This window comes from Apteryx mantelli, chromosome Z (genome assembly GCF_036417845.1).
Source record: "Apteryx mantelli isolate bAptMan1 chromosome Z, bAptMan1.hap1, whole genome shotgun sequence".
NCBI lineage: Eukaryota > Metazoa > Chordata > Aves > Apterygiformes > Apterygidae > Apteryx > Apteryx mantelli.
In genome coordinates, this window is record NC_090020.1 from 17,031,410 (window position 1) to 17,057,623 (window position 26,214).

A 26,214-nucleotide genomic window follows, 5' to 3' on the forward strand; every position below is an offset into this window, starting at 1 on the left:
TATAGTGGCAAACAACTGTAAGCGAGTTAAAACTGTGAAGTATGCCCAAGCAAATAGAATGGACAAGCTGAAAACTAAATTTGGTTCAGTCATTAACGTAGATTTCTAGACTTCTTCCCAATGTATGTCTCTTTAAATTAAATTAGAAACAAGCTCCCAATAATTCATGTGCAGTTCATAGTCCTTCTGTTTTGCATAGGCTGCCTGTTATGTGTAAGGGGTCACACTGGAATGACTACCGTCTTTGTACTGTCTAGCTCCAGCTAAAGCTCAAGAACGTTACCATTGCAGTAACACGTGACAACGCTACCAATAAGGCCCCCGTTCAAACATGAGTTATAACTGATAAAGTACTTGAGCTCATGCTTAAGCCCATTAAAGTTCTTTTCTTACTCTTTGATGAGCAGATGCTTCTGAATCAGAAGTGTGTGATGCTAATGCCTTCAAGTTACAATTCTGAAAAATAAGTCTATTTTTAGGTGCAATTACACCTCCTAAAATCAAGAAGTGGCAACTGTGAGTTTAATTTTGTATTGGTTTCTAACACTGTCATTTGTGAATCTGTAGTTTTAGCTATTGCTCCAGTTGTAAAATTCTGTATCAGGAAAGCAGTTAGATATGTGATTGTATCTATTCCTTTTCAAGAGGGCAGTTGAGTACCTGCTTAAGTGCATTCCTGAGCAGACATACTTTCCTGAGGTGGGATGTAAGAGGTTAAATGTGTTAAAATTAACAAAGAAATGCACTAATTAAAATGTTTGAATCACATTAGAGTAATATTAAGACTAACTGAAGAGAAAAACGGTCCCTTTTCATACATTTCAAATAGTAGAGCCACTTACAATAAAAACTTACACAAATTAATATAATCAAAAATTAATAAAAGCTATAGCTAAACTGGAATTATAAATGCAAGTCAAAAGCAAAGTTATATGCCTTATTTGACCTGATTTAGTGTTGCCATGTTAGAAGTCATCCTGCTTTCTTTGAATTAACAAAAATGAAATGAGGAAGAAATTATAGAAGATATTTTTTGTAGACAACACGATCAAATTAATGATACTGAAGCAATTTTTATTTTCTGAATAATTTTAGTGCTAATTTTGCAACTACAATTTACATGAATATTGAAGTGCTTCTACACTGTTTTCCTGGTTGCCTTAAGAAAAGAAAGAAGTACAGATTCAGGACCATGTAATTTGTACTAGAAAAGATGGTATATTTCTTTACTGGGAGGTATTCTAAGCTTTGTTGGCCACTATAAGTTTTAGTAGCCTCCCCTGAAATAGTCATTTCATTAAACATAGGCATATTATAGCAAGGCATGTATTTTTGAACTGATAAATTTCCTTATGGGGAACTGTTTGTGTTATGCAACATAAAATTTCTAAACAGTTTGAGGGGCCATATTGGGTGTCTATCATTTCCAGCTACTAGGAAGGAAAGCAGGAATATTACAGATATGAAGTCATCTAAGGAATGAAGGAGGAATGTGGGAATCAGGAGGCTTTCAAGTTAGTAAAAGAAAAGGGAGTTCTTTACTCTCCTTCTGTACCTTTTCAGTGTAAGTAAAGGGTTGGAAGTGTAAAGGAGTGCATCAAATATTTGTGATTCCTTCCTCTATCAGTTTCTGTCTCATGGAGGGTAGCAATCTGAATTCAAAAGAAATTTAAGTCCATAATTTTATCTTTATTGAAATCATACTAGTTTGTCACCCTCTATATTTTTTGACTCTCTGTTTTTTAAATAAATTGATCACTATTGCAGAATTGCAAAATTTATGTTTAGGTTTAGATATATGGCTGTATAGTACAGACTGCTTCGTTATTGGCTTTTGGAGTGTGCAAGCCTGTCACAAGTGGCACTGAACTAAGTTACTCAACCGAAACGTACCTCAAAATTTTCTTTAGGATAGGTTGATAATGCAAACAAGGGAGTGACAAGAAATTAACTTTTCTTTTTAACAAGTGTTACATATAACAAAAGAGGAAGCAGACGACAACCAGAGCTTATTAGATGAGCTATTGGAAATCTAGTCTTTGTTGCATTTACAACTTAAATTGTAAAACATGTAAAGTAAAAAAGTTACTGTTGTGCTAATATTTATAGCATTTCAATAGCTGTTCAACAATTATCTTTATTCTGGTAATGCTTATTATTTTTATACTGTTTACTAATGTATTTTATTTATTTCAGATTTATATGTTGGAGATGAACTTGTTTTTGTTGATAATCTTGAAAATTATGGTAAAAAACTCCCTAATTTATATGCCCTTCTGGACAGGCTACAGTTTTTTTTAGTGAAAGATCCCCTTTTAAATTCTGAAGGACAGAAATTAACAGAAGAGAGCATTTTCAGGTATATACAAAATTCCTGTATATTATTTAACATAAATAATAATCTCTGTGTAATACCATTAACATTTTAAAATCTTAACTTCTGTTAGATGTTAAACAATTTATTTATATTTGCAATGAGTAAAGATTTTAGCTTTTCTTCTTATATAGAAAAAATGAGCAGGATGGAATTTATATACACTATTAAAGAAAATTTAATAGATCAAATAGTGTAATTTTTAGGTTTTGTAACTGTCAAATGCGATCAAGATTTTAGTTTTGGAGTGCTGAAAAATGCTTATCTTTAAAGAACCTTCATCAGACTGACTAATGCCTTATTGGTAAAATGCCACTAAATTTAGCAGGACCAGGAATTTGCCCAAGTTTGCATGTTCCTTCTTCCTCTCCTGTCTGTCCTCTTTCAGTAGATCCATGCTTTTACCCTGGTGAGTTCTAGTTCTTCAGGTTCAAATTTTAATTATAATTGTTTTTGTTAAATTGATTGAATTTAATTGAAATGTGGCCTTTATGTCATGGATTTGAACAAACTGGTACATTAAAACAGATAAAAATGTGGCTAATATTTTGTAAGTATATTCATCTGTGTATATATGTTTTGACAAACTCTGGCTAAATTTTGTGCTGATTTACTCTTGCCTGGATGACCTATATAAATTCCTTTGCATTTGATAAGGTTGCATGTCTCTCAGGCAAGGCAAAGCAGAATTTAATTTTGTACCTATACAGTAGTAGAAATGGGCAGGGAGAGGGAAGGAGAATGACGACTTTTTTTCATGAGTTCTGATCTTGCAATGCATGGCAGGCATAAGGCTACATGCACATGGTAGAGTACTCCCACAAAAATGTTACGATCCAAATTCTACAGTAACTTGCAGAATTGCTAGTTACAGGAGAAAAAATGCTAGTATAATCCTCTACACAAATTGTTTTGACCTTCTGCTAATCCACTTCTTATTGGCAAAGCCACCAGCCTTTTTGAGATGGGAGTCTGAATCTCCTAGTGGAACATGCAGGGAGATGCATTCTTTAATCAGACAAACTTCTGCTGAAAATAAATTTGGATGAGAATCCCATGGCTAGACCTTGAACAATTTATGCTCTTCAATCTATAATATTCCTTCAGTAAAATAGAGGTTCCAGGGACTTACGAGGAAGCTATCCCAGTGAAAAGTGATTCTTTTCATAGTTTCAGTGTTTGTTATGGCCACTAGAAGCAAGCCCAATAAGAGGGTTTCCAGCAGTCTCTGAAAAGTCTTCAGACCTGTCCTGCTGCTTGTAGCCTAGTTTTTCAGGGCAAGAAATAGCCTGCCTCCAAAGTTTTTCTTGTTGGCATTTTAAAAGTTTTATCAGTTTAATCAGTGAAAATATTTTTTATTTGTTATTTTAATAAATAGTGAGTATACTCTGCCTTGTTTGATGCTGAATGATTTCTAGAAACAGAAAGTTCAGAAATATGGAATGATGTGAATATTATAGATAATACAAACTTTTTATATAGTAGAAAAAAATTGTTTTAGAAGAAAATAAGATCTGAAGCTTTTGTACGAAGAGTTTTGACATGACAGGGAACTTAAATGTTGGGCCAGTGAACAAGTTTAATACTCTTTTGTATTCTTTAAGGACAAGTCTCAATATTAAATTGCTATGCTTGTACAATTTTCTTGAAAAATTATTTCATTTAGTTATACAGCTCATTGCAGCATGTCTTGGAATTGTTTTCCTAGAAAACCATGGATTTAAAAAAAGAACTTCCCATATATATAATTATCAATCTACTGTTAAAACTTTTAATCTTACATATGAAATAATAAAGAGAAGTCACTTGCTTTATTTTATGATCTTTTAAAGGAAATGTTTTACATTCCAAAATAAAATGGAGATGCAGGAGAGTAAAAAAGAATTGCAGGGAATTAAAGAGAACTTCAGTCCAATATCTTTAAAAGATGAAGAGGTATTACAAAGTTGTTTCTTGCCAGTTACATTATTGATTATTATGCACAAGTGTTTTTTCATCTGCAAGTCATTTTACTGAATTCTTTTCATACTTGCCAAATATTTGAAGCCTTCCTATTTCTCAGATAAAAAGCCACTATTATTATATGCATATTTTTAATTCCTGGATGCCTTTGTTATGAATCACCACTTCAGTCAGCTGTTTCTGCTGGGATCTGATGTACTGGCATTTTTATGTAAGTACCATTACACTAAGAGTAGAAATAAACCAGAATAAAAAGTCATGATGTGTGCAAGGGAAAGGGAAAGTCCTGGTACATTTTTGGGGACTATGTTTATATAATAGATATATAAAATATATATGTGGTTTTTTTTGCTCCATTTTTCAAAATTCTGCCCAAAAATGCACATTGAGTCACATTATGTTTCTACAGTGTTACCACTATGGAGGAATAGTGGGGCTCAGGAAATACTGAGAAGAATTCTGAGAATCAGAACTATCCTCAGAGTATTTATAATGAGTTTATTCAACATAACCAAAAAATTATCACAGTCATAGTCTCACACTGCTGGGGAAATGTATTTTGGTGCCAGTAACAGTGCTGATAACATGATCCAGTTTTATACCAAACTTTCAGTAAAATAAATGAGGATTTTGCTTGATGGGAACTGTAAGTTCAGATCCGCTCTTCTTACTCCACTTACTCATTTTGAAATATTGTAACATTATTTTATTTTATTCTATTTTATTTTTTCTTTGTCTTGAACCAAGCTTTGTTTATACTGCATGCACGTCATATGACATTGTTCTTAAAAGCTCTTAGATCAGTTTAGAACTAAGCTATTTCAAGATTTTAAAAAAGCTGAAACTCTACAGTAGCATCAAGAGAAACTTAGAATTTACTTACCCATTGTGTTGTGATTAATATTTTTCAGTATTCAATGTTGCCTCTTGAGTTAGAAGTCTACAGAACAAGCAGATCAGAAATCAATATTCCATCACACTTGGAACTGAAAGAGTTGTTAAAATTAGCTCCAGAAACTATGGGTGATGAAGCCACATGTGAAGAGTTGATCAAAGGAAGTGAGAGCTAGTTTTCTTACATGCCTGACCTGATTTTACTCTCATTTGAGCAAATTTAGCACAATCTAGCTCTTTTGCTTTCAGTTCACTTATAATTTACATCATAATTTATAGTCTGTCAAATGAGAATTTCTGTGTATGAAACTATGAATTTTGCTGTACCCAGATTTCAGAGTATTAGAAATGTCTCCTCAAATAGCCAAGAGGAAGTGATCTGTTTGCTGCACGGTTCAGTCCAGGGTTATGTTGTAATCTTGAAGTCAAATGTTACATGAGCCATAATTCCTAATGTCCAGTCCTCCATGAAGACAATAATTTAGTGTTATGTTTTCTTATCTGTGCTTAAATTTACTTCCAGAGATATACCCAAGAGGATTATATGCAATATAGTTATGCCATATAAATTGCATGTAATGGCAATTGCTTGTAAATGGCTTCTAATGACATTGTAATAGCAAAAGCCAAAGCAGGTTTCTAGAAGAAAAAGGTTAAATATTTCCGTGGATAATCAGAACATTCTAAATTACAGTAGTCATTTCTTTAAAGGACTTTAGGAAGTTACTAACTGCTTCTACATTACAGACTAGAAGTACATCCTTAATGACAGTTATTGGCTATTGAATTTATATCTAAAGCAGTATCTTGTATAGTTAAGAGAAAAAGACATTGAGATTTTAATTTTGACAGAAAAAACAGCTTGGTTTTAGCAAACAAGTGAGTAAAGGCACTTCTTTGGTGGACAGGAAGCAGGTAGTGTTGCTCAAAGAAGCAAGATTCATGCTTTTAAATATGTTGGATACATGCTGAATTCTGCTACTGCTAGGGCAGCAGTTTTGGGTAATCAAGTCACGTATTAAAGATAAGACAAAACTTCAAAAAGCGTTTGGATATTTGACTAAGGCAGTTCCATGTGCATTCGTCTGATATATTTAGTACATACATACCATGTTCCAGTAGTAACTAAGCGAAATGACTCTACCTCTACTGCAGAGGTTTGGGGATTTTGTGTGCAGACTCCAACCTCTTCCTTTTTGTTTTGTTTTTGTCCTTTTTAGTAGCAAAAAAAAAAAAAAAAAAAGCATGGACAAACTCCTAGTGAAATACCTTGAGACCACCTGCTTCTTCCAGAAATCACATCACTGTAGTTCAGATAGTGACCCAAAGTATTTATTTTAGCAAGACTATACTATCTTGCATTTATTTTCAGCACTGTCAAGGGATGAGACTTTTTACTGCTCTGGTCCTCTAGGGTAGCCTATTGCAGGGTTACTAAACGTACCTGCAGTTCTTCATCGTGATGAGTTATGGAGATCCAGTAAAATGGAGAACCAGTAAAAAAAAACCTGAAAATTTTGTTTTGGTAGGAAAAAGAAATAAATGGCTAATTTGACATATTTTAAAATCTGTTTTCAGCTCTCAATGCAGAAATTGCAAACAAATCAGAAATTTCCAAATACTGTCCCGAACTGGAAGAAGTTTGTTCCAGTAATAGCAGAAGTGTGTTGGATTTCTGTGAGTCAGGTAGGAAGACCTAGATAAATTCAGTGATATTATTTAAAATAAATTCTTCAAGTAATTGTTCCCCTGTCCTGTTCTTGGGTGTATGTGTGCCACATCTACTTAAGATCAGAACATTTGCTTTGTGAAATCTACTATTTTGTACTTGTACCATAAGGAGGTAGAAGTGCCATACTCCTTTCAAGAGTTTTAAAAGTGAAGCACAACTTTCCACTTGCTTTGTGCTGCTTTTAGCTGCAATTACTGTCCATATCTTTTGCACTTGAATAGCTTTGCAAGTTTGGGGGGTTTTTTATCTAACAGCTTCCCTACCCAGAGAGGGCAGAGGAAAGTTAAGTTAATTCAAATTGTGGAGTGAAAGAGCACAGTTTAAAGTTTGTTAAGGTCCTATGTAAGCACTTTGAAAAGGAGTGATGGAGGACAATTCAGGAAGAAGTACTTAAGACTTCCCTGCTGAGTCCATACCTTCTAGAGTTAGAAAACTCCTGAGCAGACATTTTGGTTTATGAATGGTCCAGTATAGCTGTGTGATCAAGAAATAAAATCAGGAAGTCACAGAGCTGTTTTCCACAGAAGTAAACTGAAAGTGTTGAATTTTGCTTTGCGTGAGTTGAATCCTGCCTTCTCATATGTTCGTCTTAGGAAATTCTATGTATATGCCTAAAGGCATGAGAAAACATCAGCTTGAAAAAACATCGGTCAAGCGTGATGGTAGTTTACAATACAAACTAATGCCAGACAGTTTTGGTGTCTGTCTGTTCAGGCTAACTGTCCAACCTCAATTCAAATTTTTTCAGATTCTAGATATAATCTCTTAAAATAATGGATATTCTTCCCATCCTTACTGTTTTCACACCTTAAATATTGGTTGGCTAAAAGAGGCAGCAAAATGATGCTGATATTTTTCAGCTTTAATTCCAAGCAGGAAAATTTCTACAAAGACTGACTGATCTTAGGAAAAGCATATCAGTGCATTGGCCTGTGGCCGGTAGCAGTGTTACAGTGTTAGCCTCCAGTGCATATTCACTTGATGGTCTTTCATCCAGCAGTTACTAGAATCCTTGAGATATTCTTTTTTTCTTCCAGACCAAGACCCCTCCCTACCTCGGTTTGCATGTGGTTTTAACTAGACTGTCTTTCCTCTCCAGGCTAATAGCATAATGCTTCTGATACTACACTGGAGTGAAAATGGGCTTTTGGTGGAAGCAGTCATACCAGCTCAAATTGTCAGATACAAAGGCTCAAGGCAAATCCACCATACACTGTTCTACAGAGACAAGTTATACTTAGGATTCATCTAGAGATTATTGCCTAACATGATTAACTTCAGTCTGAACCCAGTGAGCTACCTGTCTGCTTTTTACTTCTAAAATTTATTATAAACAAGAGGAGCTTAAGTATAGCAGTAGATCTGAGCAGTTTGAGACCCTCCTGCTGTACCTAGTAGTAACACGTTGCCTGTGAGCTCATACAGGATAGTCTCTGTTCCTCAGGAGTAGGCTGGTAGTCAGACTGTCCCATCTCATATTGTTTTCAAATGAATCTAACTACATTAGTCTGTGTTACCAGTTTGCTGGCTTAGCTGTACCATTGAATCAGACGAGGCTCATTCAGCAGGGCATAGGCAGTTTCTTTGTCTTTTTTCTTCAAAGGTACTCAGATCTTTAGGATGGAGACCTGCAAACCTGTATATACATTGCTAAGACACTGTTTTTTAGTGGAATTACCTGTATCAGGTGTCAAATTTTAGCAGAGATACCTTGCAGTCTTTTCCTGAATTTAATTTTGCTGTTTATGAGATACCAGGAGTGAAATATATGGCCAAGTACTCAGAGAAGAACCAGTCATAAAATAATGGCATTTTTGAAAGACATTTAATTGTTTGCCTTCCTATCCTGCTAGCTATGTGGATTGTTAATTGATAAAGGAGTTGAGGGACAAGAGAAGTCACTCAGTCGTTTATGTTCTTAGAAGAGGAATGGGGTATAGACTCCCTGATTGTAGGCAGAGCTTAACTGATGTTACTGGTCAAAATGTTCGCGTCTCAAAGGCAAAATAACTCAAAGAGAAGAATACAAACATTATTGCTCAAAGAAAAATGATTGTTCTTTTTAAATATGTCAGGAAATTTGTTGTCGTAAGAACGAATCCTTGTACTTTGGGGAGAAAAGTGTTCATTTAGTTTCTCGCCACAAGAAACAGTCTGTGAAGGTGAAGTTCAACCACTGATAAGTCTTTCTTATTTCTAAGTAAATGGGAGAGAAATTATATTGGTTGGAAGACTGTTTCTTTCTTGTATGAACACTTACACTTATTTTTTTCAATGTGTACTGTACACACTACATCTTCCTACCACTGTCCTATCTCCTTCCTCCCCTATCTTCTAACTTTTTAGGCTGGACAAGTAGCAGCTGTAAGCAGCTGGGCAGATGGCTGATTCAGAGCCAGCTGTGTGCCTGTTGGTGAAAAAATGTGCATGTGGTGATTGCAGCTGCTTGCTGCCTTTTGGAATGAATATGAAATTTGTTATAATTTTTTTTTTTCTTTATGGAGGCGCTGATTTACTTCTGATTTTTCTGGCTGCTGGTTTTCACAGAACATATAAGAACTGGATTTTTTTCTGATCTCTACTCCCTGGTCCAATTTGACTAGAAAAATTATTAGAAGAATGTCAGAGAGATGAATGCCAGGGCAATCACATAAACCACCAGTTTTTAAGAAACGACGTCAAAAATCAACAAAGATGCAAATTATGTACAAGATTTTAATAAAAAGAAATAATATATTAAAATGTCTACCTTTATTTAACAAGAAAGACATGTGAAAAGTGACTTCCATGGAATTTTTTAACATCTGACTTGTATGTGTACTGTTTTAAAAATGAGATATTAGAATTAATTTCATCCCTGAAATTCCAATGAATATTAATTCTACTCAAGAGAGTAATTGTGTCCTTAAAATCCTGAGGTTTCTATTTCTGGATTTCCTGGGTCCATTCATCCGTATTTGTAATGTTACAGGCCACCACAAAACTGCTTGAGATATCTCTCTCATCTAAGTAGTTTCATTTATGTGTACCTACGAAGGCCACCAGTGATCAACACTTAATACCAAAACCTTATCCTTAATATTTGATGATTTAATCATAATAATCACCGTATGTGGGAAAAGTATGTAGCCAGAATTACATTACAGAGTCAGTGAAGAAATGTGACCTATACATTATTTTCCCCATAACTGTCTGGAAATTAAAATGTGAAGTATGTCACTCTGATTTTTACTGCTTAAATAATGAATTGTCTTATGAATATATTTTATGTGTTAATACAAAGCTTCACTAAGTGTAATAAAATTCATAAATATATACATTTCATCACATGTAGCTTTGTGAATAATAACACAGTTTTTTGGTTTGGGTGGATTTTATGCAATTTCTAGCTAAATGTGCTGCATATCCGAACAAGGAAATGGAAGTACCTTTAAGTCCTCCTTGCAGACAACAAAGGTCTCAGTTGAATTTTCTGGATACAGGACTCCAAGAGGAACCTCTTTCTGCTAACAGGTAATGAAAACTTTGTAGGAATAAATACTATCACAAAATACTCTTAAATTAGTGCAAAATAACGTTATTCTGTTAGTTGGTGGTCATTTTCTTTTAGACATTTGTATTTACTTTGTGTTTTGCCTTAAAGAAAGGAAGTGTTTTAAAGAGAGGTTGCGTCCTCTGTATTTTGCTCACAGAGGGCACAATCCATATCTGTGACCTTCTTTCAGGGAATTTGAAAAAGAAACCCAGCCTTCTGTTGTAGAACTCTTTTTCTCCTGGGAGGCTTAATAGCCTGAAAATCCAGTTTCACTTTTGGAGGAGGCAACAATAAGTATTTGTGGAGCAGCATCACCTACAAAATCTCCAGAAGAGATGCAGTGCAAATGTATTGTCCAAGTTCTGGACAAATGCAAACAACAATGAAATTTAAGCCTTTTCTCACTGGCACAGAAGTAGGATTGCTTCACCCTTTCTTTCTCATCTTGTTTGTGAGACTAGCCTTTGTTCTGTTGCCATAGGCAGGAAGGATTTAAATATCTTTTGGGGGAGGGAACCACAATCTACAGAAAATTATTTTTCAGTACTGTTTTAATTCATGAGATATATGCACAACCTTTGTGATTCCTCTTAACCCTTTCTGCTCACAGTGGTCTTGCATGAAGTAACCCTATATATGCACAAGAAAACTTTTCATGAATGGATGAATGAATGAGTGAATGAATAAATGAGAAGTTTGGGGAGAAAGCAGGCATTTTACAAAGTAATTTTGTATGAATCAATTGGTTTTGAAATTCAACAGATAATGCTGTTAAACTTAATTCCTCCAAGTCTTGTTTTTATGTTCTTCTTAGTATTTTTATTACAGAGCCATCTAGAGAATACTTAGAATGTTTGGTATGGCAGTCAGAGAAGTACCAGGATGATGTGAAATCTCTTTTGCTTAAAGGTAAGGTATAGATTTTCTAATCAATGTTGAAGACTTCCACATACATGGAGGTGATATAGTGAAAAAGATAGTGATATGTTACTGAACATATCTTCTCTTCAGCTCTTGAAGTTTATCCAACTGGAATAACCCCCCAAAGTTTGGATTATCTGAATTTTTTTAGTGTAGGTATAAAATTATGTATATGGCAACAAAGAAATTAGTCTATCATGTATCCTTCCATGGAGATAATTTGAATGATGTAAGGGATTTATTTCATTATGAAAATGTCCAGTTCACTACCACTAACTTTTTTTTTAACAAGTGTGGTAATTGAAATTTAGTAATGAGATCTGTTGAAGTTAAACCTTTTCTGTTAGCTATTTATCCTTAAATATTTTTTCAAACAGCTTATATAGAAAAGTACTGTTATCGGAAAACAAGTTATATGTTGACAACATCAGAATACCTGTTAAAAAACAAATTATATAAAAACAAAATAAGCCATGGGTGGTTTCTGACAGCATCAGAATACTCATCACCACTTTCTTTCATTTCATGTTATTTCCCTTTGTTTTACAAGTCTCAGGATTGAATAAATGACCTGTTATGTTGTCCAATTCATTTGTAAATTTGTTTATAGTTGAAAATGTATAAATGGATTGTAATGTGTAAAATGTATGGTAGTCTCGTGTAAGTGCTTGTAGTTTTGACAGGTAAACCCATTTGTAACCTGAGAAATGCCACTATACATTAATAGAGCTGAAAAATTCTAACACAGAGACACACTCAATAAGAAAAAAGCACACTTGCTCTAATAATGCTAGCTGCTTTGCACTTAAGTCCATTAATGGACACTGAGTTGCTAATAAAAGTATGACCAAGGGATATATGTAGGTAGGTCACAAGTACTTGGAGACTTTCATTTTCAAAATGACATTCTGTTTTCATGTTTCTCAAATATTAATATTATTTATTGATTTCTCTTTCTTCAGAGCATCAGACTGTTAAACTTACTTGTCAGCATCGTTCACTTACAGAACTGAAAGAACTACTATCTGTTGACATAGAAACACCAATGCTTAGCTCCCTGGAAGTGGACTGGTGGCTTCATTTAGGATTAAGTCCAGTTTACTTAGAGACTTTAGAGCAATTAAGTCTAGATTCTAGTAGTACAAATAGTTTTCTTCCTACAGAAGTAGAAACATTCTCCCTGTTTACATCATATCAGCTAGAATGTAAGTATTTTTTTTTTTCAAAAAGTTTTAGTGATAAAAAGGCAAGGATAGGTACTTCAACAGAAAATTGCACAGTGACAATCACATACTTCCTGCAAGGTAGGTATGAAGGTCTTATTCTCAAGAATAAAATGTATTATAGCAATATAAAGTAGAAACACTACTATGTTAAGATCCACTTTTGGAAAGTTAGAGCAAATTAAAAGGACAAAATCCTGTATTTAACTACATACAAACGTATCCTTTCTGTTACTATGACAACAGACGCAAAAAAGTAGTTTCCAGCAGCCGTATTTATTAACAAAATAGTCTCATTCAGGAAGAGTTCTTAATGAACAGTAATTACATATTCAAATTACATATTGTTCTTGTTAATGGATCACACTATAACACTGAATATTTTGATAAAGCAGACATTCGTGTTGTCTTACCTGCTCAAAGGCCAGTGGCAAGAATATGCTACAGTGAAGATTCTTTATTTTATGATGTTATTCAGAATTTTTTTTTATTCTGGTTATGGTTTAAAAGATTTGAACCACTTCAAAATTTCTGATGGGCCACAATGCATACTTATTATCAAGCTTCAACAGAACATACTAAAAGGTTGTTTAAATTTTATTAGAATAACTGCAGCCTGGCTGCAATGCACGAATCATGTCTGTAGAACACCAAGGCCTGACAGATTGCAGTATCAGAACTGTAGCATACTGTGCTACAGATAGGTGCTGTTCTCATGGAAGAACATTGCCACTTAACTGCTATTTACATATTGCAAAGTGTTTAGATACATGTATACATAGATAACATGGATATGCAGCAGCAGCACAAAACGTTACAGTTCCAGTAAAGCACATTTTTAGAAGGCAGTAATCGTATGCCTTATTTCTTTTTTTTTCCTCTAATAATGCTTCTGTTAAGCATTTAACCTTTCTTCCTAATCAAACTCCTTGCTTGCCCGTTCTTAGGAAGATAACACCAATATATATCAAGCAGGTGGTGAAAATTTTTCAAAACAGTAGTGTGGCCTTCTTTTTTCTCAGCATTGTAGATTTTTGAAATGGGAAGAATCAGCACAAATGTTCTAAAAGTAGGTTCTAACAATCTGGGAAGGCAGAAAGAAGAAATAAAAAAATATTTTCTCTATAATCAATCCAAAATAGTATACTCCAACCAAGAAGGAAAAAAATCCATGTTGCAATGCAGAAATCAAATTTTATCTTTTAGGGTGGCTTGAGGAAAAGAATTCCATGGCAAACCAGGAATTGCTTTCTGCTGAAAAACATCAGTTGGACAAAATAACTGATCTTTACATGTCACCTGAGATTAAAAGGAAGCACTTTTCCCTGCATGTGAGTGCTGCATCTTCTGTCAAAATACGCAGTGCAAATACATCCATAGAAGAGCTTACTGGAGAAAGTATACAAATGAGTAAGGTAGAAGAACCTATTTATTTCTTAAACCAAGAAAAGAAAATCTTCAAATCACTTGAATCAGTCAGCTATAAAGATGTATCTTTCGAACAAGACGATTTACCCAGGAACCAAAAGCCATCATCAGTTGCCCTAGCTGCAACATGGTATGATGATGATTCTGATCTTCTGAGCAACTTTATCATGCTGAGATCTAAGCATACGTTCACCCAAAGAGAGAAAAAAAATGACATAGATAGTCCTGAAAAGGGTATGTGAACCAGTTTATTATGGCATAATTCCAGTTTGAATTCTGTTCTCTTACACCAATTAAAATTGATACTAGTTCATGCTAAGAGAATCACAGGAGTAAAAGTTCTTGGAGGCAATGGTAAAATTTTTACAGTCTTTTTTGTGGCCAAATTTTCATTTAAGGATCATACCTTTAGTTTTTTTCCTTTAGATATTTTAGTTAGTTTGCTTGTCTGTTTTAATAAAATATGCATATGGGTTTAGTCGTCTTCTGAAAAGCAACTCTAAATGGTACTTTGTTACTCTAGAAGATCTGTTCTGGTCACATGTTCTGAATCAGGTCTCCTGACTTTCATAGAAAAACAGTAGTTACCAATTGCTATTTACTCTTAGCATTGTGGAACCAGCATAGCCTAGAGAGTGACCAAAGGTTACGTTTCTTCTCTGAAAAGAACTGTTTTAGCCTTTTATCATGGTGAAAACGCCATCAAACAATGGGGCAAAACAGGTGTTAAAACAGAATGTTGTTTGCAGGCCTAGTATCGTTGATAGCAATGCTTATGAAGTAAGGCCAGGCTTCTCAGGTTGAGCATTGCAGGTATAGAAAATAAGAGTGAGGAAAAAGAAGCAGAAGATTTTTAAGAAGAATATTCTTAATAGAAGAATATTTGTTAAAATAAAAGGTGTATTCACAGAATCATAGAATGGTTGAAGTTGGAAGGGACCTCTGGAGATCAGCTAGTCCAACCGACCTGCTCAAGCAGGGTCATCCAGAGCAGGTTGTCAAGGACAGTGTCCAGATGATTTTCAGTATCTCTGAGGAGGGAGAAGCCACACACGGTCTTTCTGGGCAACCTGCTCCAGTGCTCAGTCACCTTCACAGTAAAAAGTGCTTCCTTATGTTCAGGCAGAGCTTCCTGTGTTTCAGTTTGTGCCTGTTGCTTTTCATCCTGTCACTGGGCACCACTGAGAAGAGTCTGGCCCATTTCTCTTTAATCCTCCCTTCAGGTATTTAAATGCGTTGGTAAGTTTTCCCCCCCTCAGTCTTGCCCAAGCTGAACAGGCCCAGCTCTCTCAGCCTTTCCTCACAGAAGACATGCTCCAGTACCCTGATCATCGTAGTAGCCCTTTGCTGGACTTGCTCCAGTAGCTCCATCTCTCTCATATGGGGGAACCCAGAATCAGACTTGGTACTCCAGGTGTGGCCTCAGCAGGGTGGAGTAGAGGGAAGGATCACCTCCCTCCACTTGCTGGCAACGCTCTTCCTCCTGCAGCTCAGGACACCTTTGGCCTCCTTTGCCTCAAGGACACATTGCTGGCTTGTGGTCAACTTGTTGTCCCCCAGCACTCCCAGGTCCTTCTCGGCAGAGCTGCTTTCCAGCAGGTCAACCCCCAGCCTGTACTGGTGCATGGGGTTATTCCTCCCCAGGTGTAGGCCCCTGCACTTGCCTTTGTTGAACTTCAGGAGGTTCCTCTCTGCCCACCTCTCCAGCCTGTCCAGGTCTCTCTGAATGGCAGCACAGCCCTCTGGTGTATCAGCCACTCCTCCCAGTTTGGTATCATCTGCAAACCTGCTGAGGGTGCACTCTGTCCCTTCATCCAGGTCATAATAGTATATTTTTACAGAAGTATGCACATGTATACACAAGTATGACAAAAGTATAAGCATATCAAGTATATATATGTGTGTCTATATCTATGTATGTATATATATAAGTATATTAAGTATAACAGAAAATATAATAAAAATAAAGTAACAGAAAATATTGGGAGACAATGTCACATTTCTAGATTCACTCTCCGTGGTAAAGTTGTATTAAAAAGAAAACTTGGCATGGCTTGGACCTCGTGTAGCAGAATTTTTGACAATAACTTTTTTCTGTTTGAGATATATGCCCCAGCATAAAAAGAATTTGTTACATAAAAATTTTCAGTAATAATTAGGTTATCTGTTTAACTATGTGCTTATGTAATCTTACGTAACAGATTATTTCTGGGTAAAATTCATCTGTTACTAATGCTCGTAGACATGAAAAAACTTTCATGGCTTCAGAAAGCAACAATCCTGCTTTTTAAAGATCAAGATATCTGAACTGAAGTCTTATGTTACCCTCTAGTGAACTCTGAGCAGAACTGCATCTCCTAAAAAGAAAACCATGACTGTGTTAAAAGGCAAACTATGTTTCATTTAGAAATAAAAGGCAAATAGGCTTGCGGAGGTTTAAGCAAGTTAAATGTAGTATAAAAAGATATATGTTTACAGGTACACCCCATTACTGCAGATCAGTGATGTCTGGTATATAGAGAACCCATTCAAATGTATAGCTCTTAGCACAGTGATGTAGAAATCATGTAAATTATTTTATATTCTTTGTAAGAATTAGTATTTCTTATTAAGGGTGTTTCTAAAATTAGTTGAAGAAAAGAAATGACAATACTGTTTCTAGGGCTGGGGTTTTTTTAGCTTATTTTTTAAAGATGTCATTCTGTATAATATTTAGTTTAGAAAATATAAGGGAGTAGTGTAGTAAAAATAATTTATTGACCCAATTTTGAACCCTGTATAGCTTTTCAAAAGCAGGAAGGTTTTTTAACTTAATCTAAAAAAGTGTTGAGTTTATGTTTTTCTTCTATCAGTTTGTTTACTGAGGAAACTGGAGTTCATAGCTAAAAATAATCAGTAATGTTTTGGAGCTACCTATCCAGCCACAACCCCTCTCAGAAATAAAGAGGTAGAGCTGCCAAAGGCATCTTTGCGGGAAGAAGCTGTAGCTGGTGAATACATATTTATAAGGAAGACGGGAGCAAGCTGTTGAGATACTAGAGAGTTGCAAAAGATAGCTGTAAGAAGTGAAAACAGGTTCTTTTCAATATGCAATTTCCTTCTTTTTTCTGACATTTGCAGCTTCCATGTTCATTCTGGGTCACTCATGGTATCTAACATTCTCTACCCATACCACTGATGTATTTTTCTTAGTTTAACTGAGCTCGTTATAGTTAGCAGCAGCTTACTTGCTCTTGTGCGTGTTTTCTCTATATATAGTCATCTGAGCTTCACTCTAGAGCTATACTGCAGAGCCACAGTAACAGCTCCTTAACATCTCCTTTTCCTGGCTCTGTACCTTTGGCCAAAGAAAGAGGTGGCTGACAGCACCTGACTTCTTGGGAAACATCACCTACTCCCTGAATTATGGTGCTCTTTCCAGAGTATACAGGCACATGAGGACAGTAAAGAAGTTCATGAAAAAAATTGTAATGTGTGCCATTGAAACTACTTCATTTGAAAAGTTATTTTCATGCAGTCATATGTGAAACGGTTTTCTTATTAATTGAGCTGGTCTTGTGATACTTCTATATAAATGTTCACCTGTGATTTAATGATTTAGTACTGCAGCTTGAAGAAGAGCATTTGCATGTTCACAAAGAGGACAGTTCTGTTTGCAAGACTGTAACAACAGAAAAAACAGAGCAGGAAAATGAAAACATCACAGTCAATATTCAAGCATCAGGTATACAGCATATCCAAAACTTTTATCTTAGATAGCGTTGCAGTATAATAGAATTTTATATTAAATCATATCCACTCACACAAAACAAATGTGGAAATTGTTAGGCTTAGTGTCTGTTGCTTATGACTGGAAACCTTCAAAATAGGTGGGTATTTATTTTGATACAGATCATACACAGACTGAAAAGTACTGCCTTTTGACTTATGCCCAAACTAAGTCACCTTTTCATGCCGATCTGTCCCTCCAAATTATTAATCTGCATTTTTTTTCTGGCAGCCTAAATGAGAGAATTGGAGATGGAAGGAGAATAACAGAGATTTTGGTAGGAAATGTCTTTAGAACAGTAACAATCCAATATGACTTTATTCAGTAGGTTATTGAACATTACCCAATGAACTCTTGCTGTTTTACTTTTCAAGGCATTATATCAAGAAATATGCACTCAGAATAATAAATTTTGCATTGCTGGGCAGTAGAAATGGTGGAGAAGTACCTAGAAGGTGTTCATCCATGGTATTTTACAGCCCTAATGTAAGCACAGCCAGTACAAGAAAGTTTTAGGCCTGGTATAGATTGGTTTTGCATGGAAATACATTCACATTACCCATTTGCTTAAGGAAAGTCTCCTTCACAGAGCCAGTAAAAGACATGAGCAGTATTTTCATCTGTTTCCAATTGTGAAATGGGTTTATGAAGTATCACATCATGGCTGTAAACTTACTTTTTAATGGTTGTTTCTACAATTTTGGGAACAAGGCTCCTTTAATGCAACTGAAAAAAAAATTTAAAGCTTTTCAGCAGTCAAAACAAAACTATCATTTTGCAAAGATAATATTTAATGGGCTTGAATGTCCTATAACAATCCTTGAAATGAAGGATCCATCATAGCCTTGCACATGAAGGAAAGAAATCTTTCTCGAAAACAATCTATAGACAAAACAGAGGTTAGAAAGATTCACACAGGCGTTTTTCTTAACAATAGAACTGTAAAGATACATGACTGGAAGTATGCTTTGAAAAGAAAATGATACATTAATACAAGAATGCTTCCATAATACTATAGCATCTGACCGAATTCCAGAAAGGATGAAAACCTGGATATAATGATATACACCTTTTTTTTAGAATGCTTAAAAATATGAGCTAATTAATTGTTCTTAGGAAATAGTGCAATGACTAAGTGAAGTCAGCTGCTAGTCAAATTGGATGACTGTATAGGTAAGTTGGATGTATTTTTTAAAAAAGTAGTAAATCATTGAAAATGAAGAATCACAGAGTTCTGATCTTGTTGATATGATGAACTAAGCTATAATGGTGAGTACATTAAAAAGTTGGTACTGAGGAGTCTGACCTATTTCCCTGCGGAAAAGAACATCCCTTTCTACTCATTCAGCATTAAACAGCTCTGTCACTTTGTTGTCATGGATTCTAATAGCAAGAAACTCAATTGTAATTTAGAAGGAATTACAAAATACCCACTCAGAAGCTATTAAGAACTGCTAGCATGAAAGAATGATGAGACTAAGAGCTTGGCTGGCTTAGCCTTGCTAAACAAAGACATTAGAAGTTAAATATCAGTGAAGGAGAAGGGCTGTTGAAGTCAAAGTTATAGTAATAAATGGATATCAAATGGACTAAGAATAAGTTTAGACTACAAAATAGAAGAAGGTTGTAAAACGAAGAAGTAATAGTACAGTCTTAGTGGGAGTTTCAAGGGTAGAAAATCGTAACTTTTAAAGATGGAGTTTAGTCACTTTATGAAATAGACATAGAATAGAATAAGACAGCTGTATGTTTTGAGGAGTGACTTAATTCTGTGACGCAGGAGGCTCCCTGTGAGCATCTTTTTTTCTGTTTAAGTTATAGCTTTCGCAAAGAAGATGGTGCTCCTTGCAATTTGCTAGGCCTTTTTTGTTCAGTAATATATTCTTGTCCAATAGTAGTATGTGAATCCAGACTCTATTGCAATGTTTTCTTTGTTGTGTTATCCAGAAAGCCAATGCCAAGCATACTGTCTCTTGGAAGCTGCTGCTGCACCCATTCTAAAAGATTTGACACATCTGGGCATACTTGCAGCTGTAAACTGGAGCTTTATCAACATTAAATTTGACCACACAAGGTTTTTCCTAAAACAGCAGGAGAAAGTGATAAGTGATCACTTTAAAGAAGGTACGTTTGTAGAAAATCTGGATGTTTTTCTTCTGCAATACTAATACAGGTTTACCTGGTGACAAATGATTCACAATGTTTGATAAATTAATGATGGGCTTTCAGCAGTTTGTCATATGGGGATACAGTAATTGATTAGCTCTTTTATTTCCAAAATAATTTGTTTCCTTAGTATTACATTTATTAACGTAAATATTACAAAAAAGTGTTCTAATTGAGTTTCTAAGGATGTTTTAGGTATGCTTAAGAAATGTTGCTCATACATCAAACAATGTTTAAATATTTTTTTATGCTAGAATTTAAAACAAAAGGTCTGCATGTGTTTTTGTTATTTCTTCCTGTTTAATAGCTATTTTTTGTCGTGTCTGCATGATTACAGGGAAAATAAATGAAAAATGCTAGGCCAGGTTAGAAAAGAGGAGAATATCATTCATTTAGTTTCTTTCCAACTTCATTTCTCTCCTATCATCTGGCCTATGCAAACCTTATAGATGAAAAGAAGAATTTTCTTTCTGGAGGATTCATAGAAACATAGAGATGAGGGAGATGCTAACATACCCAGTCCATTCCTAATGAATATTTGTATAAATATACAGAAGAGTCCACAAACTTCCCTGTTTTTAAATACCTGTGTTGTATCCAATCTAATTCCTCTTTACTTCAAAGTACACTGTTTTTTTTCATTCTTACTTCCCCAATGAACATAGAAAACAATTGTTTCACAGCGTAGTTATGATGTATTAGAAGACTATTATAGCTCTGCTGGTCTTTTCTTTTACACTAAATATCACCAAGTTCTCCAGTCTTTTTTCATAAAATATGTTTTCTTACTGTCTTGTTGTTTTCATTCTAAATGTTCTGTATTCTGCACTTGTTTTTTAAATATTTATGGCGAGCAGTGACAAGAATTGGACACAGTCCTTCAGCTTTAGCACCGTCACTGATACAGAGGAACAATCACTTCTTTTGTTTTGGTACAACACAGTGTCAAGGTCTTTGTCTGTTTCTCTCTAATTCTTCCAAATTTGTACTTAAAAGTTTGATTTTTCCTTCCTAAGTGCTTCACTTGTCTTTTTGAACTAAAAGCTATATTAATCGCAGTACACAAAAGGATTTGTTCAGAGTTAGCTAACATTTCTCTGTGTAATAGTGCATCTCTGACTAATTCCTTAATCAGCTCTAGTCATTTATCTTCCCATATATTTTTTTAGTATCCTGAAATCTACTTTCTTTTCTTAAGTCCACTTAGTCTGTAGCATTCACATCTTTCCTTTCTTAAGATAATGAGTGGCACCACCTCATGGTTGTAGTTCCCCAAAATGCCTTCCTTCTTCAGACTAGTATTTCCTCACTGTTCAGTAAGATCCTTGCAGGTTTATTCAGAATGGATACAGAATACCCTGTATTCCATAAATTGTTTGATTTACTCAGTGGATCTAAGACATCCTCCAAATCTACCTTCTCAAAGATGATTAAGATTCTCATCAGGAAACATTAATTAGGTGTGGGAAAGGTGATATCATAAGTTAAGACCTGGATCATTGTAGGACAATAGGAATGCTATATGTGAAGACTAGCTGGATTGAAACCACTTCCTATAAAGAATGTAGGTTTAAAATTTATAGTTTAAATTTTAATGAAAAGTTCCATATGAGGTTACCATTGTTTTAAAATTGCTTATTAGCTAGCAAATAATCTGTCATTTTGGTTTCTTGGGAAGAGTTCTGAAATGGTTGGAAAACTGGTTAGATGGAATTGTGGTGTCATTGAAAATTTTAGTGATTTGCCTTGTTAGGTGAGGAAATAGTAACATGAACAGTTGGGCTTGTACAGAGGGCCTAAAGGACAGGTAATTTATCCATTTCCATGCATATTTGAAGTTTCTCTTACTGGAATCCATGTGTCAGTGGGGATTTACTGGCAGACCTATGGGAACTATTATCCACTCCTCCAGCATACACGGTGTATCTCTCCACATCTTTCAAAAACACCTCCCTGTGTGTTGCTTGCTCTGAGTCAGATGACAAGGGAAAGGTTCTGCCATTTCATAGTCACTTGCCATCACCATCACATCCAGCCTTCCTATCTGCTTAATTGTGTTTAACTAAAATTCTGAAATATCAAGATCTTTTAAGATGCTTACATACGTATAGCATAATTTTTGAAATTTTATACAGACCACACCTGTGTCTTCTATTTTTAAAGGTAAAATAGATGAGAAAGAGACCATGCTGTTCAGACATGCTGCTCTGGTGCATCTGTTGGTGACCGTTCGAGACCTTCTTTTAACATGTGGCTTGGACACAGCATTAGGTTTGTTTTTAAAAGTGAAAAATACTACCCAGAATCCCAATGCTTGGTGTGTATTCTGCAGTCATTCCTTCATGTTTTTAAGCTGTGGTTATTTGTCATCAGTAAACTTCCAACATAGCTTCAATATGTTTTCCAGACCCCTTTGCTTCCCTTTTTCTCTTCCATCTTAGATGTGAATTCACTACAGATTGTATGTTGGTAGTGGGTGTGCTCACTTCACTATTTATGTTTTTACTCCCTCTGCCTAAGAAACATTCGTGGGAACTTCATCCACATACATAATGTGTTTTCTCGCTGTCTTTCAGAAGACAAATTTATGTTGGAATCTCTGTCTGGAAACTGAGAATCATGCAAAAATGACAGGTCCTCGTTGTTTTTACAATCCACCCCCTGAGTGTGTGGAACAATTTCTACCTAAAAATATTCATAGACTACTTGGAGATGAAGTACTTGGAGCTGAGAGCGTTTTAAGCAAAATATAAAATATTATTTAACTTATCTTGGGGGTGGGGGTTTTGAAGTTAGAGTTTAATTCTTATCATTGAGCTCACACAGAAGCTTTTTTCAGCTTTCTGCTATTATGTTAATCACATTTGACAATCTGATATGACAATTTTTAGCACCTAATTTTATACTATGCTTGTCAAATTTGCATAGCTATGTATTATGAATTTTCACATAGATGTATCAGAATAGATTCATAAGGGTATAAAGTCAGCTTTTATGAATGCCCTGAGAAAGTTAGACTCCGTCTGTGTATATGGAAGGAGAGGCACACTAGATGGCAGTTCAGAGCACCTAACATTAGTCTCTCTGAATTATCCCTTGAAGGAGGATGTTTCTTTAAAACTGACTTAAAAGGGAAAATAACTGTAGTAAACTGAACTGGGAGGAGAGGGGGGAGAAGATTTTGTATTCACTTAAATATTTCTAGCAATAAAAGAGTGGGAAGAAAAATGTAAAATGAATATGAAAGTAGAATTCTCAGCAGAATTTTTTTCTGAGATTACTTTTAACAAACTAGCAGGATGACAGGGAGACAAAGTTTCTTCTCCTCAGCTAGTGATCATGTTTTAGCCAAAGCACTCCTACATGCTATTTCTTGATTACACAGCACCTGTCCTTCCAAATCCCAGCAACATCTGCAGCAGGAAACTTTGCACAACTAAAAATAATCTGAGAAAATTTTTAAAAATTGAACCAGATACTGAGTAAACAAATAGTGAGATACCCTTTAGTCCTCTTATGTTGTGAGGTTATGCTAACATTCAGCACGTGTATATTTTAGAAATGTATTTTGTTTATACATTTCAAATATCCCAGGCATTGTTCTCTGTTTATACACAAAACACATCACTCAGGGATATCTGTCTGCTGAGAAATAGTTGTGATAGTATGAACAAACTGGTGAAAGCCACAGGTGAAGTAAAGTTTTGGAGAGTGGGGAATATAAACAAAGTTGCAATTTAGCATAAGCTAATTTAGTAGTCTAGGTATAGGCTAGTTCAATATAAGAGTACAATTCTGGTATGTGCAGCTCTAGAATGTGATGTTCTATGATTCTGGGTGGAATCATACAGCAGATATTGCAGGAGATACAGCAATTTTCTAAAGGCCACTTCCGTACCTGATTAATAGTAATGTTCTTCCATACTGGTTAGTCATTAAATTTTCAGCTTTTCTGTGTGAGTTACCTTCATGTAAACTTTAGCTTGAAATGTAGATTAGATACAAACCATGGCAAATATCTTTTGTCACTACAATTACTTTTTTTTGTTGCTTTTTTAACAGGATATTTGTCCAAGGCGAAGGATATCTATAAAAACATCTTAGAATCCTGTTTGGACAAAATTTGGAGGCAGTTGAAGATTGTACAGTACAGCAGCCAGAAAAAGCATGAAACCAATCCCAAAATAACAGCACTTCAGTGTCAAATGCTAAATTGCATGCAAAGTAATAGAGAGGAATGCAGTGTTAAGGTTAACAATATAAATACATTTTCTAAGCAAACAAAATTGTGCCAAACTATAGCAATAATTATCAAACCAATTTCTTTCAACAAGGGTTAGTTTATGGAAGGCAGTCTTATAATTAGCTTTCTAATTCACACTCTTTGTTAAATTTGGGTAACATAAAGTTTAGGACCTCTATTAGGAGCAACACAGATTTATGTTTCGCTGAATCTCCTTTGCTGCAAGAGTGAAATAACCTACATATGGTTTTAACATTGCAAGGGTCTTATATTATTGCAGGTGTTTTTAGTTCATTAAGTATACTGTACCACATCACTTTTTGAAAATTATAACTTCCTGTTTGAAGGCCTCAATCTTCTTCTGGTGCAAAGAAATCAAAAGGCAAGTCAGGATTGTGTACTTGTGCACACACAGTGGAATGTATGCATTTTGTCACCTAGACACCTCTGCTTGACCTCTGTATCAGGCCAGTTTCCTGCCATTACATAAAAGGCAAATACCGATAAAAGATAGTTACATAGAAGATAGAGTTATCAAGGAAATTCAAGTTATCCAGAGATACATTTTTTTTCGGGATATATGAATATTTTAGGTGATACAGTGCAGTACAAAACACTATTTACCTTGGCAGCTTGTTTATTATTTTACTTATAGAATATTTATCACATAATGAAAACAGGGGAAATATATATTTTCCTGAATGTGCTGTTTGCAATAGAATTTATGCTGCTGAACACTCAGACAAAACATTTTACTTTCATATATTATAATTCCTTTCCATACTCCATTTCTGGAGCTTTCTTCTTCTTTAATTTCTGTTAAAAGAATTGCACTAAGAGCTCTGGACACATTTTGATATAATTTTCCTGAAAAGAAAAATAGAAGAGCTTACTGTACACCATTTCAGAAATTAAAATGAAGATGAAGCAACCAAAGAAAATGTTGTCGGTTGTTTTTGGTGTCAGCCTTTCAGTACCCCCTCTAAGCTGCCTTTGGCATTATTTTCTTCACCTTAAGAGAGTAACACATTTTGCTTTCTGATACTAGGGTTTATGCTGTACTAGGGTACATAGGACAACTTTACTGTCTGCATCTCAGCCCAGTGATAATTTTCTTTTGCTTCTGAACTCCACTAGATTTGATTTTTAAAAGCATATAACTCTCCTCAGTTTTGTATGGCTTGCATGACTTAAACACGGTCATACATGTGTACTTATGCAATCTAAGAGTATATGTAATTTTATTCACAATTTTAAGACTGTGTACTATTCACTTATATTCAGAGACAGAATTCAATGACCCAGAATAGACAGAAGGAATATTCCTGTTTTAATGAGAAGTAAAAGTTGCATTACATAAGCCATTTCCTGTTCTATCACATCACATCAACATCGGTTAATGTGATGTGAAATATGATAATCTGGTTATACTTTTATTAGCCAAAATTTGCATTGATGCAGGATTATAATGGGAAGTTGCCTTGCAAGCAAAAAGTTGCTAACAGAATAGAATAAACATATTTGAAATAAGCTTCTGGGCTTTACTTTTTATTTCCTTATCATTTGTACTCGTGATTATGTAGAAAGAGAATATCACTAAAATACTATCTAGCTCACAACCAGATGTAATAAGTACAATGTTGGATGGTACATGAAAGAGCAGGTCAGCATTTTAAAATGCAGCCTGTTCAAAACTTCTGCTTTGAAATGATTTGCCCGGTGTCTGTTCTGTGTAACATATGGAAATAGATGCCTACTTAAAGCTTATCACACAGACTGATACCCAGGAGTTCTTCTATGACAAGGTCTTGCATAGTGTTAACATTTACATAAATAATTTTCTTGGGCTTGTAAGTCTTAGAGTTAGAAATGCCATGTCCCTTCTTAAACATCTAGTCCATGGCATGTACTATGAAAAGGGCCTATAAAATGGCATAAATGATTCAAATCTCATCCTGTCTGAAACA

General features: G+C 35.0%; 1 protein-coding gene across 1 annotated transcript in view; it reads left to right on the plus strand.

Moving 5' to 3' along the window:
• SHOC1 (shortage in chiasmata 1) overlaps positions 1-26,214 on the plus strand; it is a 70,939-nt gene that overhangs the window by 29,855 nt on the left and 14,870 nt on the right. The window contains exons 6-18 of the mRNA XM_067316018.1: positions 2,197-2,359; positions 4,207-4,309; positions 5,248-5,395; positions 6,809-6,916; positions 10,352-10,475; positions 11,312-11,406; positions 12,381-12,623; positions 13,848-14,303; positions 17,671-17,793; positions 19,786-19,962; positions 22,168-22,275; positions 24,067-24,339; positions 24,595-24,629. Of these exons, the coding sequence (XP_067172119.1) occupies positions 2,197-2,359; positions 4,207-4,309; positions 5,248-5,395; positions 6,809-6,916; positions 10,352-10,475; positions 11,312-11,406; positions 12,381-12,623; positions 13,848-14,303; positions 17,671-17,793; positions 19,786-19,962; positions 22,168-22,275; positions 24,067-24,339; positions 24,595-24,629 (2,156 nt within the window). The remainder of the gene's footprint in view (positions 1-2,196; positions 2,360-4,206; positions 4,310-5,247; positions 5,396-6,808; positions 6,917-10,351; positions 10,476-11,311; positions 11,407-12,380; positions 12,624-13,847; positions 14,304-17,670; positions 17,794-19,785; positions 19,963-22,167; positions 22,276-24,066; positions 24,340-24,594; positions 24,630-26,214) is intronic.